Raw genomic sequence first — 19899 nt, forward strand, 5'->3', positions numbered from 1 at the left:
CCTTTGAAGGCTGCGGCCCCCTGGGTGCTGGTGGCACTGCCCTCCCCGCCACCAACAGATTCTCCTGTCCTGCGTGTCCCTGGGAGAGCTGAGAGCCACGGCTGGCCTCCCTGGCTGGCCCCTTTCCAGGAAGGTGGGTGTCGGGCCAGCCTTGGGGACTGTGTTCCGGTGGGCTCTGGGGCTGAGGTTAGGGCGGACCTCCCCCCACCACCCCCCGCCAACAGTTGACCTCCCCCCACCACCCCCCGCCAACAGCTTCTTCCTGGATGTGGGAGCCCAAGTGTGAATGTCCACATGGCAGCGTGGCCAGGTTTGGCCCGGGGAGGGACCGTTGTCCAGTCTAGTAGGGTGAGCTCCATTCTGTCTGTGCTCCGTGCTGGGGTGCTGGGGGGGGGGGTCTCTGAGCAGTGGGGGACCTCGGCCTGTCTGTGCTGGGGTGTGGGGGTCTCTGAGCAGTTGGGAGTCTCGGCTTGTCTGTGTTGGGGTGTGGGGGGTCTCTGAGGGCAGTGGGGGGGGGTCTCAGTCTTGTCTGGACCCTGTGCTGGGCCGCGGGGGGCTCTAGCCGTGGTTTCCGTGGGAGAAGGTCTCTCTTTGGAGCTGGCATTGGAGGGTGTTGCATGTTCCCATGTGCACAGGGAGGAGGGTCCCAGTCGCCCCTCAGGAGTCTCTAACGTGTTTTGGGGCACTTGAAACCGTTCCTGACTCTTGTCACCGGCGTGTTGCTGCTCCTTGAGACCCTTCTGTCGGCCCCCTGGACTTTGGCCTCCTGGTTCCCCGACAGGTCCCGGGTCTCCCCCATGCCGGCTTGGCTTCCTGGGCCTTCCGTCACCCATGGGGGCTGGACTGAGACCCGGTGGCAGGGGCCCCGCCTGGAGCCTGCAGCTGGGCCCTGGGCTCGGCCACGCCTGGCACTGCTGCGCCCTGAGTGGGTCCTCCCCATCCCCTGTTCCTGTGACCTCCAGGACACTGCTGCGGGGGACCGTGTGACTGTGTGGTGCTCAGACTCCCCCGGCTGCTGGGTGTCTCCTCCCCCTCCCCTGTGGGGCTTCTCTGAGGTCTCCCCACTCCCCCCTTGGGGAGGGAACCCCCCCTCCACCCCCCTGCAGTGCTGGTGTCCTGAGCCCTGCCCAGACGCTGGGGCTGACCGGCCTGAGGCCGTGGTTTCAGGGCGTGCAGAGCCCTGGGGTGTCGGGCAGGAAAATGAAGTCGCATGTCCCAGTTCCCTCCCCGCCTGTCAGGAGGCCCCTGGAATTGTCCCCTTCCGGTCTCAAAGCCAGCTTGGTGCCGCCATCCTCCCCAGGAGGGTTGTTCGTGTCCTGACAGTGAAATCTGCCAGCGGTGCAGCCCCTTGAGTTCTGGGGTGGAGGGCAGAGCGATAGCACAGCGGGGGAGCCCATCTGATCCCTTAGTACCACCAGGGTAATTTCTAAGTGCAGAGCCAGGAGCAAGCGCTGAGTGTTGTCAGGGCCCCAAACCCCTCAACCCCCCCAAGAAAGGCGAAAGAAACTCGTGGGTGGTGGTGGGGGCCAGGCCCCCCGGGAAGCCCAGCTTCTGCCCAGGTCTCTCTCTGCCCTTCCTTGCCCATCTATGCGGCTGTGCTCTCACTGCAACCCTGGGTGGTGAGCGTGGGAAGGAAACCCCGCCCGGGGGCCCCCTCGGTTTCCTGGGTGCCCAAGTCTGTCCCGGGGCCCAGACCTCGTATCAGTGCCCCGATGTCGGCCGCCTGGCACCTGGACGGGGCGGGGGGGGGCGGTGTCCTGGCCCTCTTGGAGGGGGCTGGTCTCTGGAGTTCGGGTGGGGGTGGGTAGCAGCCTGGCTGTGATCCTGCCCCTTGGGCCCCCCCCCCCTTTGCTCTGGGGCTTCCAGCTTGGCCCTGCCCCTCACTCTCTGGCTCTTGCTCTTGGGGTTCCTGTTCCCCTTTTGTGTTGCAGGGCCGGGTCAGGCTGAGGACACTGCAGGGGGAGGGGCCTGGCCCTGGTCTCTGTTAACCTGCCCTCCCTGATGCTGAGAGAGAGAGTGTGTGTGTGTGTGTGTGTGTGTGTCTGTCTGTCTGTGTGCCTGTGTGTCTGTATGCCTGTTAACGTGTCTGTGCGTGTTCCTGTGTGTCTGTGTCTGTGTGGTGTCTGTATGCTCCCGTGTGTGTGCCTGTGTGTTCCCGTGTGTGTCTGTGTCTGCGGATGTGTCCGTGTGTGTGTCTGTGTTCCCGTGTGTGTCTGTGTGTCATGTGTCTGTGTGTGTGTGGGATCTGGACTTGGCGCTCACTCCCCAGTCAGTGCTCGGGAGCCGACAGCCTGTCCCGCCATTGGAGGGGCAAAGGGCCTGGGGTCCTTGGGGTCTATCTCAGCCTGAAGGCAGCTGGGGAAGCCAGGCAGCCATAACCCCCCCACCACCCCACTGTTTAAAAAGCTATTCTGGGGAGCCTGCCTGAGCCCAGAGAATGTTCTGGAAGGATGCGTGCTGTCTGCTGGAGTAACCTTGGTCTTCTCTGTTTCTCTCCACAGGAAGCGTGGAATCGAAGTCGTGCAGGTGAGTGCTGCCCGTGTCGGGGCCTCTCCCCATAACTGCCCTGACTCCTGGGGGTCGGGACGGGCCTGGGGTGCTGGTGCCGAGAGCTGCTGAGTGTGTGGGTGGGGGGCCACAGGGCTCACCTGGAAGCCCCCCAGGGCTGCTCCCCGCTCTCCTGTGTGGGTCCTGCCCAGACGGCCACCTGCTGGCCACTGTCACCTGCGCCTTCTCCCCTCGGTGTGAGGGGCTGGGAAAGGCCTGAAAAGTGGGGGACCGGGAGGAGGGACAAAGATGAAAATGAAGAGAGAAGGTGGAGGGAGAGGGAAGGTGAGAGGGAGGGGTGAAGGAGGGGAAGTGGTGGGGGAGGAGGGATGGGGAGGGGGAGGGGTGGGGAAGGGAAGGGGTAGGTGGACGAGGGAGAGGCAGGGACTGACTGGGGGAGGGGAGGTGGCTTGCGGACCTCCCTCCCCGCCTGAACTTGACCCGCAGCAGCAGCACTCTTTGGTCTGGAGGGAGGGTGGAAGGGTTTCTGGAAGCTTCTCATATGCAGCGGCTACTTTTACTCAGAATCACAGGACACCTCATTTCTCTGCTTCCCCCCCCCCCACAGGGGGACACTGGAGGGCTGATGGGGGGTGTGTGTCCGGCATTGTGAGGTTCCCGCCTTTGATCACTTTCTGCACCCCTGGGGACTCCCTGCTGCGACCCAGTCAGAGGTCCTGAGCCCACCTGCTCCCCCACAGTGCTTGAGGGGTTCGGCACCCCCCTTCCTCTCCCAGGGGATCCCAGACTGTGGCACGGGGGGGTGCCACCCCCATGGCCGGAGGGGGCGGGCTGGCAGCTTCTGGGGCTGCCTGGGCGGATGGTGGGCGCAGGGGCCAGTAGCCGCGGTGAGGACCCCTCCCTCCGATTCCCTCCTCTTCCCTCCTCTAGTTCTCCCTCCTCCTCAAGTCTGGTGGGCCATACTCGGTGACCTCAGGAGGGGGCTGCGTCTGGGGCCCAGGGAAGCCCCCCCGGGTCCTTCCCACGCTGGCATCTGAAAATAGTCTTCTAGCTGGGGTCAGTGGTGCTTGCCCTGGCACCCCCTACGGCCCCCTGAGCCCCACCGGGAGTGATTCCTGAGCTCAGAGCCAGGAGTCAGCCCTGAGCACTGCCGGGTGTGGCCCCCAAAGAAACAAAAAAAAATCTCTCCCCCTGCACCCCACCTGGTTTCTTGAGGGCTGCTTCAGAGAACGTGCAGTTCCAAGGAGCAGAGAAAGGGCCTTGGCACAAGCCCAGGGGCTGGGGGGCTGGGTCTGGGGTTTGTAGACGTTGGGGGTGGGCTCTGGAGGGTACTTCCCGGGGTGCTGCCACCCAGTGCCACGGGGCGGGGGACGGGCAGGGAGGACCTGGGGTCCCAGTGCCACCCGGTGGGCGTTCGGTGTCTGCTCATTGGTCCCCCTGCAAGCGGCACCCAGGTTCGGAGCCCAGGGCGCGCCAGGCCGTGTGGGATCTGAGGCTTCCGGTCCCAGCTCCCACTCGGGAACCCGCGCCCGTCGGCTGCTGAGGAACAGCAGGAACACGGGGAAGTTTTGACATTTATGGGGTGCCCGGGTGGAGAGATGCTCCATCTGCCCGCGCGCTGGCTCCCATGTCAGCCGGGCCTGAGAGGAACCACCTGGCTGTGCCCTCTCCCCCCCACCCCGCGGCCCTGCTCCTGCAGGGTACCCCGGGTCCTCGGTCTCCCGTCTCTGGAATACTCGGGGGGGTGGTTGTGCCTCCCCTCAGGCGTGCTCAGGGACCCCCACCCCATCCCCAGCAGCTCAGGTCCTGGTGTGAGACCCCCTGCTTGGTCACCGCTTGGCTCGTGGCGGGGAGCTCCCTCCCAGCCGTGCTCTGTCGGCCTCCATCCTCCTGTGGGTTCGGGTCCCCGTGCTGCAGGAACGCAGAATCTGCTGTGGGAAGATGCTCTTACCTGTCTCGCCACTCACCTGCAGCAGTGAGTTCTGCGCTTGGGACTATGACAGTTGCAAAATGGAGAGGCCAGGGGGAGAGAGCATGGGGGACAGCGTCGCAGGCCAGCTGGGCGCCCCTGGAGGACTGGACACGGCAGGACTGGGCCGGCACTCCTGCCCAGTGGCCCCTGTTAGAGACAGGTCGCAAAGTGGAGGCAGAACGTATCATTTTATAGGTTATTTCATTTTCATTATTTCATATTTCATATCTTCAGATAATTTGGGCAACTCTTGATCAGTCTAGCAATATACGTGGATGCATGAGATACTTTTTTTTTTTTTTTTTTTTTACTTTTTGTGTCACACCAGGTGATGCTCAGGGGTTACTCCTGGTTCTGCGCTCAGGAATTACTCCTGGCGGTGCTCGGGGTACCATATGGGATGCTGGGGATCGAACCCAGGTCGGCCGTGTGCAAGGCAAATGCCCTACTCGCTGTGCTATCCCTCCAGCCCCAAGATACTTTTTAAAAATCCCATTCAGCCCTTCTGAGATGTGTTTTTTTTTTCTTTCTTCCTTCTCAGATGGACTTCTGAGACCTTAGTTATATTCTTACTTAAATTGGTAATGTGTCATCTTGGTCAACCACGTGCATTTAATTAATTGTCATAATCCATCTTGGAGAAAAAAAAGTTTGACATGGAAAGCTTTATGGTCATGTGAAATCCAAAAGAACATGAAAAAAAATATTTTTTTGCCGTGGAGGATAACGGAGTCATCAATAAAAGTCCTTTGGACGTAGCCCACGCCAGGCGGGGCAGCTCCGTGCGCCAGGCCAGGAGCGGGCTTGGCCCGAGCAGCCGGGCTCCGGCTCCGACTCCTCAAGGAGTTTTAATTGTGTAATTGTAAGATGGATGGTTGCGGATCTCAAGGACTGGGGATTTAGATTCCGTTGGACCCATTTGAAAGAGAAACAGTAACAGTTTTCTTCTGAAATGTTAATATTTATGAAGTCTCAGAAATTACATCCTCCACAAGGTTTTAAACATACCATGAGAAATTTTAGGTGTCAGCTTGGAAATGTGCAAATAGATAAGTGGACTTAAACATTTATTCTTGGGGTTTGGTTTTGAGGTCAGCACTGTGGGACATTATCCGTTCCTCCGTTTACTTCTCAGAACCGGGCTGTGAGGCGGGGAACGCTGGGGCGGGTGGATGGCGCGGCCGGACTCTCCGGCATTAGGGGCCCTGCGCCGGGGTCCCCCGGACCCTGGCCACCGTTTCCATCAAACCCAGAAGGGCGGCTGTGGCAGTGTCTCCGTGGCCCTTTGTGGTTTTTTAGACCAAGAATGATGAAAGCTGAGGAGAACCTGCCCTTCACTGTCCTGGGTGTGCAGCCCTGTGAACTCCCGTTCTGGATGCCAGGGCAGTGTCTACCCGGGCTATGCTGGGACTCGGGTTCGAGGGCAAGGGGAAAGGGACAGACCCCTCCTCCACCATTGCTGCCTGTGTCCTGAGGGGTGCCTGTTAGGCTGCTGATGGCCTCTCGGCCTCTGTTGATCAGTGATGATTGTAGACACCTGGCATGGGCATGATGGTTGTAGTCTGACAGATTGTGAGGTTATAGACTCTTATCAGGTGGTGATGGCTGCAGGCTCCTGTCAGGTTGTGATGATTGTAGATTTCGGTGATGATTGTGGAGCTTCTGTCAGGTTGTGATGGGTATAGATGCCTGCCAAGTTGTGATGATTGTAGACTCCTGTCAGGTTGGTGATGGGTATAGATTCCTGTCAGGTTGTGATGGGTATAGACTCCTGTCTTGGTGATGATGATTGTAGACTTGTCAGGTTGTGATGATTGTAGACTTGTCAGGTTGGTGATGGGTGTAGACTCCTGTCAGGTTGTGATGATTGTAGACTTGTCAGGTTGTGATGGGTGTAGACTCCTGTCAGGTTGGTGATGGGTGTAGAATCCTGTCAGGTTGTGATGATTGTAGACTTGTCAGGTTGGTGAGGGGTGTAGACTCCTGTCAGGTTGTGATGGGTATAGACTCCTGTCAGGTTATGATGGGTGTAGACTCCTGTCAGGTTGTGATGATTGTAGACTCCTGTCAGGCTGTGCTGGTTGTGGCTACCTGTCATAGTGGTGATGGCCTGCAGGCACCTGTATGCCAGTTTCTTCTCCGTCCACTGGTATGCTTACTTCAGCTAGGGACAGTGGCCTCTTTCTCTGCGACTGTGAAGACCTCTCTCAGCTGGGCCATGTGGGTTGGGGACATGCCTGCCACCTGCCTGGGCCCCGGGTCCTTGTCAGGGCATTCTGGGGTTTGGTGGACTCAGGTGACTGCTTTCAGACCGGCATCGCTAGGGACTCACCCCCGGGAGGACCGAATTGGCACTTCTGGAGTGAGTTTGCTTCTCTTTGTATGAGCAGCCATGCTTCTGGGATGGGGCCTGGGCTGTGGCTGTAGGTGACATGGCGCGGCTGGGAAACCATCCTTTGTCTTAGCTGGATTCCCCCCCCCCGCCCCCCGTACCACTTTTGGGATTCTATCTCTTTTGATTTCGGGGGTCCTTAATGTCACGGTTTGGCTTCATTTTTGTGCAATCTGAAATGCAGGGTTTTTTTTTTTGTAGTTGTTGTTGTTTTGTTTTGTTTAATCTCCAAAACACAGAAAATGGTTCTCGTCCTTGGGCATTTCCTAAGGACGTGTGTTGCGTGGAGACTGAGGTGCAGACACAGCCCTCGTCGCGTCTCCCTGTGCAGATGGTGCCAGGGGTAGAGCGGGGAGGCCTCCGCCGGGCTCTGCTCACGCCGGGTCGCCGGGGGTCTGCTCACACCAGCTCTTCTCCCGTTGCTGTTGCAGCGACTCCCAGGCAGCGTGGGAACCGGCGCCCGTGACGCCAGCGCTGGGCACGACCGTCGCTTTCAGTTCTGTCCGCTTTATTTTTATTCTTGAGGTTGTTCGGCAAGAATAGCATCGAGTGGGCGCAGCGCTCGGGCCTTCGGGCCCCCCCCCCTGTGGTTCGCAGTGGGGGGTGTGTGTGTGTGGCTTCTTGGGAGCCGAGAGAGCGGGGCACAGAGCCCCAGAAGCTCGGGTTCGGGGGCGGGGGCTCCCAGCTGACCTCCTCCTCCAGGCGGGGATGGGGCGAGAGTGAGCTGGCTGGAAAGACCCTCCTGGCGAGCCGGCCGCCAAGTTCCCACTGTTCAGGAGTAGCCGCGGTCAGTGGTCCTGGGCGGCTATCGGCGTGGCAGTGACCCTGCCTGGAGCCGGGCCGAGACCCCCATCTCGGTTCCCAGCTGAGCAGGGCCTGGCCGACAGCTGAGAAGCTCCGTCCCGCCCCTGGTGCCGCTCTGTGCTGGGGGCGCGGGCCTGCCTGGTCGCAGATGGTGCCGTGCACGACCGGGAAGGCCCGGGGCACTGGGAGATGGGCTGTGCTCGGAGCCCGGGCCAGGCCAGGAGCCCTGGCACCTTTCTTGAGACGCCGCCTCCCTCCCTGCTCACACGCTCCTGTGTGGGCCCCGAGGTCAGCTCCCGTCCCAGGCTGTGTGCCCCAGATCTGCCCTCCCCAGGGGAACGGACCTACCCCGGGGTGCTCAGGGGACCCGGGGAGGCCGGGGGCTCCGACCTGCCGGAAATTCACCCACTGGGCCTTTCCTGTCCACTGAGGCCTGTTGGAGAGACCGTGGACAGCCAGGCCGTAAAGCCGAGGACTTGGGGCTTGTTCTCCTTGTGCCTTTTTCCTCTTGTACTTCTGCTTCTCTGGTGCAGGGTCCGACCCAGGCCGCCGTGTGCAGGGCCTATGCTCCAGCCCCTTGAACTGTCTCCCTGGCTCATGCCTGATTTTTTTTTTTTTTTTTTGGTTTTGGTTTGGGGTCCCACCCGGTGATTGCTCAGGGCTGACTCCCGGCTCTGCACTCAGGGATTACTCCTGGCGGTGCTCCGAGGACCCTATGGGATGCTAGGAATTGAACCCAGGTTGGCCGTGTGCAAGGCAAACGTCCTCCCCGCTGTGTTATCGCTCCAGTCCCTGGCTCATGTCTTATTAAAATTTAAAATGTAAAACATATTTTGGGACTGGAGCAATAGCACAGCGGGGAGGACGTCTGCCTTGTGCACCGCTGGCTCGGCTGAGCTGGTTCGATTCCTCTGCTCCTCTTGGAGATCCCGGCAAGCTACCGAGAGTATCTCACCCTCCCGACAAAGCCTGGCAAGCTACCTGTGATGTATTCGATATGCCAAACAAAGTAACACAAGTCTCAAAATGGAGACGTTACTGGGCCCGCTTGAGCAAATCAATGAACAACGGGAGGACAGTGCAGTGCAGTGCTAAACCCCGTGGTCCGCGGGGCTCAGCCCTGGCTCTCGGCTCGGGGCTCAGTCCCCACAGTTGAGCTGAGGCTGGCCATGTGCGAGGCCCGTGCCTCCACCCCTCGCTCTCTGTTTAAAAACAGGGCCCAGCCCAGGGGTGGCGGTGGGGATGGGAGGGGGGATCAGGACCCCTGAGCCAGTCTGGTGGTCTCCCACTGAGCTGTCTCCCTGCGCCCCATTGACTGTCTTTTCCTTAAAAATCCTCTCTTGGTCCCACGCGGCGGGAGTCCCGCCGGGCCATGCCTTTGGAGGGTGCCGAGCCTTGGCTGGATCTGTCCGCGGTGCCCTGGGAGTGACCATCCCCAGGGCGGTGGGCGTCCCCTGCTGTCCGGCTGTCCCCGTGACCAGCCCCCCTGCCTGGCCGCGAGCGTCTGTGATGCGGTTCTTGGTTCTTCTGGCTTCGTGTCAAGACCCCCTGGACGGGGGTCTCCCAAGGCTTCGAGGTCTGACGGCTCAGCGGGGGTGAGTGGGGACCTCTCCTCGCTTGGGACACCCGGGGCCGGCCCTGGCACTAGCTTCAGCTCCCTCGGGGGCCCCTCTGCCGCCCAGACAGGACACGGGGGCAGGGCGGTCACCCCCTTCCTCGGACCCCTTCCTGTGCCAGGGAGCCTGGCCCTGCCTGCTGTCCCCCAGACTCTGCGCCCAGCCACCTGGAGGCCCCTGGCCCTGCTCCTCTTCCTGACCTGTAACCAGTAGCACCTGGGCACCAGCATTCATGGTGTAACCCTGCACCCAGGAACGCCCCCCCTTCCCCCCCAGCTTCGTAAGCTCTTCCGGGTCTGGACCTCCTTCTCTTCCTGGGGCCTTGGCCAGCCCGCTGTGGTTCTGGCCTCTAGGTGCGCATTACCGAGAACTCTGAGATCAGAGGGACACAGTGAACTTTGGCAGACGCAGCTCACTAGAAACGCTGCCTCTCCCGCCAGTCGGCCCGCTTAGCTGCTGGCCCCGGGTTTACCTGTGCAGGTGTGTGTGGGGGGGTGGGGTGGGGGGTGGGCGGAGCCGATGTGTCCCTCCCCCCCTCGACTTCCTCCCTTGGAAGGATTTTGGAGGTGGGGACATGAGCCTGTAGTGGCTTGGCCAGGTGGCCCAGGACAGCCGTTCCTTATCCAGAGCGATCAGTCGGGTGGAAAGGCTGGGCCGGAAGCTGGGCTTGGCATCCCTTGGCCAGCCAGGGCCTGACACGTCGCGTAGAACTGTCCCGGGAGGTCAGAAAGACACACGCGTGGTATCTGGGGACCGTTTTCCTGGTCCTTCGTGCTGTGCCCGCTTTTTTAGACAGTTGGCCCTTTCAGGGGAAAAAAATCGGGTGGCTTCCATGGGTGTCTGGGGGCATTCCTCGCGCGCTGGCGGTGGGTGTGCGTGCCGCTCTCTCTCTGCCCGACGGAGAGGCCTGAGGAGAAGGCGAGGAAGGGAGGACGCTGCATGCGGCAGGGGCAGGTGGGACGGGGACGGGCCTCACCTGCCTCCTCCCTGCCTCGCTGCAGGTGGGCAGTGCCTCGGCTCTGCGTCCTGCAGCGCGCGTGTGCATGGCAGGGGTGGACCCCGTGGTTTCGTCCCACAGGAGGCAGTTCCCCGGGCCGAGCGTGGGGGGTGTGGTGGGACCCCCGAGGCACGACAGGGTGTGGTCCAGGCGCCCCCCCACCCGTGTTGTCCAGCCGGACACCCCCAAGGGGAGTGCGCTCGCTGTGGGAGAAGCCGGGACCGGAACCCAGAGCTCTGCTGCCCCCAGCGCGGGGGACGGGAGGTGGCCAGGAAGGGGCCCACGTGACTGCGTCCATTTGGGCCGGGGAGCGTGGAGCTGCCCTCTGACCCAGCAGTGCCCAGCTCAGGGTGTCCAAGCCTGGCTGCGTCTGCCCGGCTGCCACGTTTGGGGCGGGGAGGGCGGGGGGAGACTTGGGATGATTTTCTCCATTTCTGCATCTTGCTGGGTCTCCTGTGAGAAGGGAAAGGGATTAGTGGGGGGGGGGGGCGCTGGCCCTGGGCTGGGGCCCCTGGGTGCCCGCTCGCCATCTGCGGGAGTCCCCAGGGGCCCCTCTCACAGACGGTCGCCCTCCTCTCCCTCTGTCTCTGTCTCGGCCTCTCCTCCCTCCTTCCTGCCCCCCAGCCCCAGGAACTCCCTGGGGACCCCTGCAGCCCTCCCCTCCCCCCCCGCCCATCTCTGTCTGGCGATCTCCAGTCCCTGCCACCCCCTCCAGCGGCCCGAGCTGGCCCGAGCTGACCGTATAAGGCGCTCCCAGCCACGGACTTGGCGCTGGAGCCGGCCGCATTCAGCTTCCATGGAAGTCACTGGGGACGGGTCCAGATGGGCACGCGGCCTCTCCCCCCACCCCACCCCACTCCCACAGCCGCCTGGTGCTCTGGGGTCTTCAGTTTGTTTCTGGGAACCAGCCCAGGTAGAGAGCGCGCGCGCGCACACACACACACACACACACACACACACACACACACACACACACCTACCTTACCTGCTAGGGTGTTGCTAGGTGCTGGGCTTGGTTCCCCCCAGCCAGTGAGCAGCGGGGCTGGGCTGGGGCTGGGGGCTGCCGCCGCTGTGGGAAGCCAGGGGGCCCCTCCCCGACCTGAGGGTGCAGCGGCCTCTCTGAAGCTGTGCAACCCCAGGCAAGTGGCAGAACCTCTCTGAGGCTTGTCCAGTAGGCGCCCGGGGCAGTTGGACTCCTGAGGGAGCAGCCTGAGGCCAGGGTGGGGGTGGGGGGCGGAAGGACCTTGTGGAGGGGTTCCCCGACTCTGGTGCGTGGCCTGGAGGCCAGCTGGACCCCCCCTCTCCCGGCCCAGGCTGCTTTAGTTGCAGAGCCTGACAGTGGACTTAAGTCATTCATAGCCTTTCGACGGGTTCCCCGAAGCTGGGAGGGCAGAGGAGGCCCTTGGGACGGGGCGGATGGACGGGACGTGCGGCGGGGGCCAGGGCCCCTCAGCCTCTGAATCTGATGGGGGCCTCCTCGGTCTGGTGGGGACGGGAGCCACTGCCCAGCCAGGGTGCCCGGGGTCCTCGCCTAGCTGTGCGGGGGCTGGGGCCGTCCTCCCACCCCGGAGGTGCACACCCTATGTCATCGCGGCTGCTGTCCGGTGCCCGCAGTCTGTTCCCAGCACCCCGTTCCCTGGTGAGGTGGCCCCTGCTCGGGGGGCCCCGCCCCACCCTGCGCTGTGGCTAGCAGCTTCCTGTCCTGGGGCCGGCTGGCGTATGCCGCTCCGGGGATGTGTTACAAACAAACCTCAGGTATTATTGTTCCTTCCCCTGGTGGCGTGTGCGGGTGGCTCTGGTGACTGGTCATTGTGCTGGCTGCCTCTGCACTGGGCCTCCTGCTAAAAGCCGCCCCCCCCCCCCCCAGCTGCGCTGGTCTCTCTGGGCCCCGTGTGCTGTAGGACAGGTGGTCCCGCAGGGGTTCGGCGACCTGCCTGGCGTGAGGGGGTGGCCCGCCCCAGTGGTCCTCTGCGCACAGGGCGAGGCGTGGCCCCCAAGGACCTCCCAGTGTGGCCCCAGTTCCGCCCTCTACCCCCGGAACAGAAGGCTGTGTGGGGGGCAGGGTTTGGCCGTGGAGGACTGTGCCTGGGGCCTCCCGACGCGTGAACATGGTGTCTACCTCTGTCTCCCTTGCTCTTGACTCACGGCCCGCGCTCCGCTGTCCACCACTGGGGCTGGACCCTGGGCCCAGGCACTGACTGGGAAAGCCCGTGCTGTCCACCTGGGGCTCCTGGTGGGGGTGCAGGTGTGGGGGGTGGGGGCGAGATTGGGCTGGGGAAGGGGGTGTCCGGTCTCCTCTAGTCTCTGCTTGCTCGAGTGTGAGTGTATGTGTGTGTGTATGTGTGTGCATGTGAGAGAATGTGTGTGTGTGTGCATGTGTGTGCGTGTGCGTGAGTGTATGTGTGTGTGAACATGAGTATGTGTGTGTGTGCGTGTGTGTATGTGAGTGCGAGTTTTAGTGTGTGTGTGCATGAGTGTGTGTGCAAGAGTGTGTGTGTGAGTACGTGTGTGTGTGAGTATATATGTGTATTGGGGGGCACTCTGCCTCTCAGGGGTGCTGACGGGGTGTGGGAGGCCGCCACGGCTGTCAAGGCGGCCTGGTGGAGGAGTGGTTGGTGCCCTCCTGCCCCCGGGGCCGGGTGGTGGGGAAGAGGATGTGGGGATTCCTTTGAATGAAGAAGAAGCCCCCAACGGCTCCCGAGGGGCCAGATTCCCAGAGTCTGGCCGTGGCCGCGGGGTGGGGCCGACTCGGGTCCCCGGGGGGCTTGTGACTGAGGCTGTGTGCCCACCCAGGCCAGGCGGAGTTCTCGCTGGTGCCCACCGGGGCTCACAGATGTGCACCTGGGACTGGTGCTGGCCTGGCTACATCCTGCCTGCCCCTGCCCCCTCCTCCTGCTCCCGTGCTCCCCTCCCGGAGCCTCAGGTCCCAGGGTGGGAACCGGCAGGCCACACAGGTGCCCCGGGAGGGCCATGCCGAGGCTGAGCTCCCTGGGGACCAGCCTGTGGCCTTGGGGTCCCGGGCGTTCCTGGCACGGGCCAGCGCGGGCCTGCAGCGTCACGCTGGAAAAATGCTCGCCCGCGGTTTATTTAACTTGAAGTGGGGCAGATTCTGAAATGGGATGTTTATCGTCCAAGGCCAGTCTTTAATTTCTCATAAATTCCCCGCAAATTGCTGTAGTACATCCATATTTATTGAATCTGTCAGGGTTGTTTATGGCGCGGAGGCCCGGGCGTCCCTGTTTGTGGCCTGTTGTCACGGCAACGCGGGCGCCTGGGGCTGGGGAGGCCCCGGCCGGGCCAGGCTCCCGGGCTCTGGAAGGTTCTGGAGTCGGACCGCAGCACTCGGCCAGGGCTGGTTTTGGTGGTTGCGTGGTGGTGGGACCCTTCCCCTCCGTACCCACCGGCCCTGGGGTCGGGCCTGGGGAGCTGGGTCAAGTCTGCGGGTCAGCGGCCTCCCCTCCCACCTGCAACCCTCCACTCCGAGCTTTTGGGGACCCCCCCCAGGACATGTGCCTTGGCCCGGTGGCTCCGTCTCCCTCCCTATCGGGTTTGGTCTGTACATCCCCAAGCCCCTCAGCCCCTCTTTGCAAGGTCTACCTTCACCATCCTCCAGCCACCTCTCTAGGCGGCTTGAGACCTTGTGGGTGATGCAGTGCCCAGGACACCGCCTCCGAGAAGCCCTCTCTGCCTTCCCTGGCCAAGTCTGGCTTAGTTTCTGTGCAGTTCCCCTCCCTCTCCCCTCAGTTTCCCCACGGCGGGCTCCGGGCTCCCGACTGTCCTGTCTCTGGGCTGGGTTATGGTCATCCTGATGTACAGGAGTCCTGGGCTCTGTCCCTGGCAGTGCATGGACCCCAACTCCCCCCGAATGATCCCCCCAGACCAGAAATGGCAGCCTCAGGGCGTCCTGTGCCCATGGGATCAGTGCTGAGCCAGGTAGGGCAGAACCCGGACTCTGGCTCCCATGGGCAGTGTCTGACCTGGAGAGGCCTGGCCCTGTCCCTGAGGGGTGGGAGGACGCATCACCGAGGCCCCCGCAGACGCCCCCAGACCTGAGGCGAAAGACAGACCCCAGGTTCCCAGAGACAGGATGGCCCAAGAAGCTTCATTCCTGTGTTCAACTCTTTCTTGTGTGTTTTTTTTGGGGGGGGAGGGTGGCCCCCCAGAGACAAGATGGCCCAAGCCCCAGTTTCTTCCCTCCGCATTTATTCTTCAGTGTGTGTTTGGGGAATGGGGGTGCCCCCCCCCCCCCAGCAGTGCTCAGACTTTCCTTGGCTCCTGGCTCTTCTCAGCCCAGTGGGCTGTGAGTTCAGCGGGAAGGTTGGGGGATGCAGTGCTGCTCCGGGGGGCACCCCAGGACCCCATCAGAGACACGGAGCCCGTGAGGCCGGAGCCCCAACCCTTACGCGGTCTCTGAGCCACTAGCTTCATAATAGCCTGGAAGTGACCGGAAGTCTTGGGGTGGTGGCCCCACTTGGCGGCTTTGATTCCTTGGATAGACAGAACTAGGGGCGGGGGTGTAATGGGTGGGCCGACGGACCCCTGGGCCACGTGGCACTGCCAGCTTGGGGACAGGAAGAACGGGGCAGATGTCCTGCCAGTGGCCCCTCTGTGCCCTGACCTGGGGCATCGTTCTTGGTTCTGGGCTCTGGAGTTGGGGACTTGGGGGTCCCTAGGGCTCTGGGCCTCTCCCAGCCTTGGGGGCGCCCCTGTGTCCCCGGTGGTCTCTGAGCTTCTCTTCCCCGTGGGACGCGTGAATGCGGTGCCCTCTGTAGGGACGTGGGCCCCGTCGCAGGGCTGAGGCTGGAGCGGGCAGGAGTTTGGGGGGCGGCTTGAATCTCGGCCCCCGTCATGGGGGTGGGGCTTGTCGTTTCTAATTGCTCGGCCAAGCCGGACCCAGGCCCTGGACGGAGCAGTGGGAGCAGGGAAGGGAAGTTCTCAAAGGGGCTGTGTTGGGGGCCGGGCCAGCAGTTCCCTTGGTTCCTGTCCTCCCGGGTCAGCCTTTCTCTGCGTTTCCATCTCACCCACTCAAGGGAGGGCTTGAGGAGGCCAGGGCTCAGCCCGGCGGCCTTGGGGGTCCCTGTCCCCGGGACTGATCACAGTGTCGTTGCCCCCACCCATCCTTTGGGGGTAAGGGGGGTCCCACTGTCCGGGGCGTCCGTGGGGGTGCAGCCCCAGGGCGTCACCTTATCATGGTACTTTGAGGCGTCACTGGGTTTTGTTGCTGGACGAATAACGAGGAGGCAGGAGATGCCCAGAGCCAGGACGAGTGGGAGTGCTTCCACCCCGGCCACCCCGTCTTGCCTTGTCCCCTGTCCCCGGGAGGAGGCCCTCTGGGACAGATTGGGGTCCCTGTGCGCCCCCGCCCCCACCCTCTCGGTTTCCTTCTCAACAGAACGGAGCTGGCGGTGGGGGGGGGGGGCGGGTGGCCACGTTCCTCCTGAGCACGAGCGGGCAGCAGGCCAACCGGCGCTTGTCTGAAGTCCTGGGTGCTGAGCTCGATTTGCTGTAGTGATGGGGGAAGAGCTGGGGGCCCCGGCAGGGGGGTCCTGGGGGGAGTCAGCGTGGCTCAGGGCCCTAGCACATCCATTAGGAGGGGGGATCGGGGGGGCGTGTAGCAAGTCTCTGGCCCAGGGGCCCTTAGGCTTCGCCCAAACCAGGCTCCGAAGTGAGTTTGATGCCGTGAGGAGTGTGAGTCAGAGGCAGGGTGGTTCCGGGCCCTGCTTCAAGGTTCTGGGTCCTGTATCTCGGTTCCAGATCCTATATCCCAGTTCCAGGTCCTGTATTGCGGTTCTGGGCCCCATATCGTGGTTCTGGGCCCCCCAGCGCTGTTTTGTGCTCCTTATTATGGTTCTGTGCTTCTCTGCCTAGTGGTTCCGGGCACTGCACTGTGGTTCTGGGCCCTACGTTGTGATTCCGGGCACTATATACTGTGGTTCTGGGCACTGCACTGTGGTTCCAGGCTCTGCACTGTGGTTCCGGGCCCTGCATCGTGATTCTGGGCACTGTACTGTGATTCCAGGCTCTGCACTATAGTTCTGGGCACTGCACTGCGGTTCCGGGCTGTGTACTGTGGTTCTGGGCATTGCACTGTGGTTCCGAGAGTTGCACTGGGGCTCACCCTTCCTCTTGGTGACGTGCGGAAAAGCTCCTGTTTGGGGACATGCTGTGGGCTTCTGGCCGCGGGGTCTGTGTGGGGGTCCCTCGGGACCTGCATGCAAAGGTGGCCCCATGTGGCCCCTAGTGGTGGGAGGCCCGAGGTGTGGGGGGCTGAGCCCTCACAGCCGGCCTGTGCTTGTGGGTCTGTCCCCAGAGGCCTGGCTGGGGGTCGGACTCTCGGGGCAGCCCATGGCGGGGGGTACGAAGACGAGGCCCAGTGTCTAGGGGGCGGGGTCTCACAGCCTGGGATCTTCCTGGGGGAGCTGGCAGGGTGGGACCCGCTCTTCCCCGCCCTTCCCTGCCTCCTGTGCTCAGCCCGGCTGCGCCTTGTGTATCGTCCTGATTCTTCCTTCTGAACTGCCTGGGTGCCGTGGACACTGGTCTCTGCGCCCTGACAGGTTAGCGTCCCCCCTCGGGCCTCTGAACGCCCCCAGAAGGGCTGCTGTCACCCGCCCATGGTCCAGGTCCGCGTCTTGGGCTTGCCTCTACCCTGGCCGTGTCCACACCCGGAGGCTGCTGTGAGGCCAAGGATCTTCATCCCCTGGACTTGGTCCTTTTTTGGGGTGGTGGGAGGTGGGCCACACCCGACAGAGCTCCGAGCTCACACGGATTGGCCCGTGCAATGGCAGCGCAGCCCTCTGCGCTGTCCTGTCGCTGCCTCCTGGGCTTGGTTCTTCAGGGTGGGTGTCACCTGCCTCGGGTCCCACTTACATGGCGCTGTCCCCAGTGTCCCCGCGTGCTGGCCCCCGCCGGCCCTTGCCACTCTGAGTCCCCACTGGGCCGACTCTGCCCTTGTCCTTCACTCGCCCTCGTTGGGTTAATATCCTGCAGGGGGCAGGCCAGAGAGGGGCCCTCGGTGGGTTTTAGGGTGACAGCAGTGGGCGGAGGGGGGGGGAGAGGGCCTCCTCACAGGGCCCGGGTGGGGGTGGCTCCCGACAGTGGACTTGGAGGCAGCCGGTGTCTGAGGAGCAAAGTTGAACCCAGGGGCACGGGGTGGGGAGCGGGCAGGGCCGGGGAGCTGATGTCAGGAGCTGCCGACCGGGGTGCCGGCCCCGCCCCGAGCCCCCTTTATCAGCTGCAGATAAGTGTCTCTTCCTCCCAGCCCTGTGGAACCGGGGCGCACCTTCGCTTGGGCAGACTTTGCTCTGCCCGGGGTGGGGTGGGGGGTTGGGGGGGCAGATTGGCAGATTGGCATTTCCCCTGTCAGCTTCCTGTGGAATTTCCCGGAGGGACATGGGTGTGTGTGTGTCTGTGTGTGTGTGTGTGTGTGTGTGCGCGCACGCACGCGAGCGTGCATGTGTTGGAGGGGGTAGGTAGGAATGGCCTGGGGCCAGTGTGTGTACGTGAGCATGTATATCTTTGTGTGTTTGTGTGTGTGTGTACACGTGTATACATGGCGTGTGTTGGAGGGTGTTGGTAGGAATGGCCTGGGGCTAACGTGTGTGTGTGTGTGTGTGTGCATGTGCGTGTGCATGTGTGTTACAGGGGGTAGATAGGATGGACCCGCCCCTTCCTCCCCATCCCTACTTGTTTCCAGGACTTTCTGCTTTAGGTCGGGCCAGCAGAGCGCCTCCTGCCGGTCTTCTTCCCCTTGCCTTTCTAGTCCTTTGGCCTGTCTGTGTTCATGCTGCCCCTCTCTCCAACACACACACACACACACACACACACACACACACACACGCATGCACTCACACACACGCGGGATGCGAGCTGGCCTCCCAGTCTCGGGTCGTCCACTCCTGGATGCCAGTGGCCAGTCCTGGTCAGCACGGTGGGCCGGGGCATTCCTGGGTGTGGGTGTGCGTGCCCTGCCCCTTGGCCCCACCTGGGGTGCCTCTCGAGGTGGAGTTTGGACTCGGTGCCCGTTTGAAGGGAGGGGTCGAACCCAGTTTCTATTAACGTGGGAGGTGGCCCTCCCTTCCTGCCCGCTGCCACCTCCTGTTCCTGCCCCCAACATCCTGAACCTTCTGCCTGGCTACCCACCTCTCCCTACCCGCCCCCCCCATTTCCCGGAGGAGCAGCTGGGCCCAGGCCAAGGTGCAGAAATGCCCTCGCGGCCCTGAGTGGCCGCGCCCTGTCCATCTGCACCTCAGAGCAGGTGGGACTGGAGGACACCCTTGGCCAGTGCCGCCCTGCCCAGTGGGGTTCAGTGAACCCCGACAGTCCCAGCGCTTTCCAGCAGCCCAGCAGTGAGGGCCATGTGGGGTCCAGGGGCCATTGCTGGGCATGGGTGGCTTTGTGCTTCTCTGACCAGTGTCCACTCTAGGGGATTTTTTACAACTTCCGGGCAGCGGTGTAGGAGAACATGGTCAGACCCCAGTTGCATCCTGGATGCTGCTCTGAGACCCCGAGCATTGCCCTTGGGTGGAGTGACCACTCAGAGGCCTTAATGTCCTTTCTTCAGTGTCATATAAAAGTGACCTTAATGGGGAGCCGCTGCAGGGGTTAAGGCATTTGTCTTGCACGTGGCCAGGCCAGGTTCTCTCCCTGTGCTTCTCGGGGTCTCCCTGACACTCGGGGTGATCCCTGAGAACAGAGCTGGAAGTAGCACTGAACACTGTCAGGATTCACCTCTAAGAAAGGTGTCTTAGGGGCCAGAGCACATGTGGCCCAGGTTCGAACCCCCCAGTTCCCCAGATGGTTCCCCAAGTCTTGTAGGGAGTGACCCCTGAGCACAGAGCCAGGAATAAGCTCCTAGCACTGCCAGGTATGGCCCCCGAACTGGTGGTCAGGACAGGGAGAACTTTAAACAAAATGGGTAGAGCCGGACGGAGATGTAGCGTGAGGGGGTACGGTGCCTGCCTTCCACACGGCTGACCCAGGTTTAAACCCTGGCACCCATCTGGTCATCCATTCATCTCTCCACCCCCACACACACCCACACCCACCCATCTGTCCAACCAGCCGTCCGCCCATCCGTCCACTCACCCACCTACCCATCTTAACATCTCACCCACCCTTCTATCCCCCCCATCCATCCATCTACCTGTTTGTCCATCCGTCCATCCCTTCCGTCATGCCTGCCATCCACCCATCCATCCATTCATCCATTCACCTACCCACCCACCCATCCAGTCACGCATTTTTCTGTCTATCCAACGATCGATCAGTCCATCATCCACTTACCATGCATGCGTGCAGGGATCCACCGATTCACCCGTCCAGCCAGCCGCCCACCCACCTGTCCACTCCCCCACCTACCCATCTGTCATCCCACTCACCCACCCAAGCACCCATCCACCCATCCATTCATCCACCTGTTTGTCCATCCCATCCATCATCCCATCCGTCCATGCATCCACCTGTCTATCCGTCCATCTCTCCAACCACCCACCCATCCATCCAACGATTGATCGATTGATTCATCCACCTACCCATCCGTCCGTCCGTCCGTCTGTCCGTCCGTCCTTCTGTCTGTCCACCCACCCATCCACCCATGCATGGGTTGATCCCT

At 62.5% G+C, this 19899-nt stretch overlaps 1 protein-coding gene across 1 annotated transcript in view; it reads left to right on the forward strand.

The window, feature by feature from the left end:
• ITPK1 (inositol-tetrakisphosphate 1-kinase) overlaps positions 1-19899 on the forward strand; it is an 83789-nt gene that overhangs the window by 17090 nt on the left and 46800 nt on the right. The window contains 1 exon segment of the mRNA XM_056133519.1: positions 2502-2526. Coding sequence (XP_055989494.1) covers positions 2502-2526 — 25 coding nt within the window.

This window comes from Sorex fumeus, unplaced genomic scaffold, assembly GCF_029834395.1.
Source record: "Sorex fumeus unplaced genomic scaffold, SorFum_2.1 ptg000098l, whole genome shotgun sequence".
Taxonomy (NCBI): Eukaryota; Metazoa; Chordata; class Mammalia; order Eulipotyphla; family Soricidae; genus Sorex; species Sorex fumeus.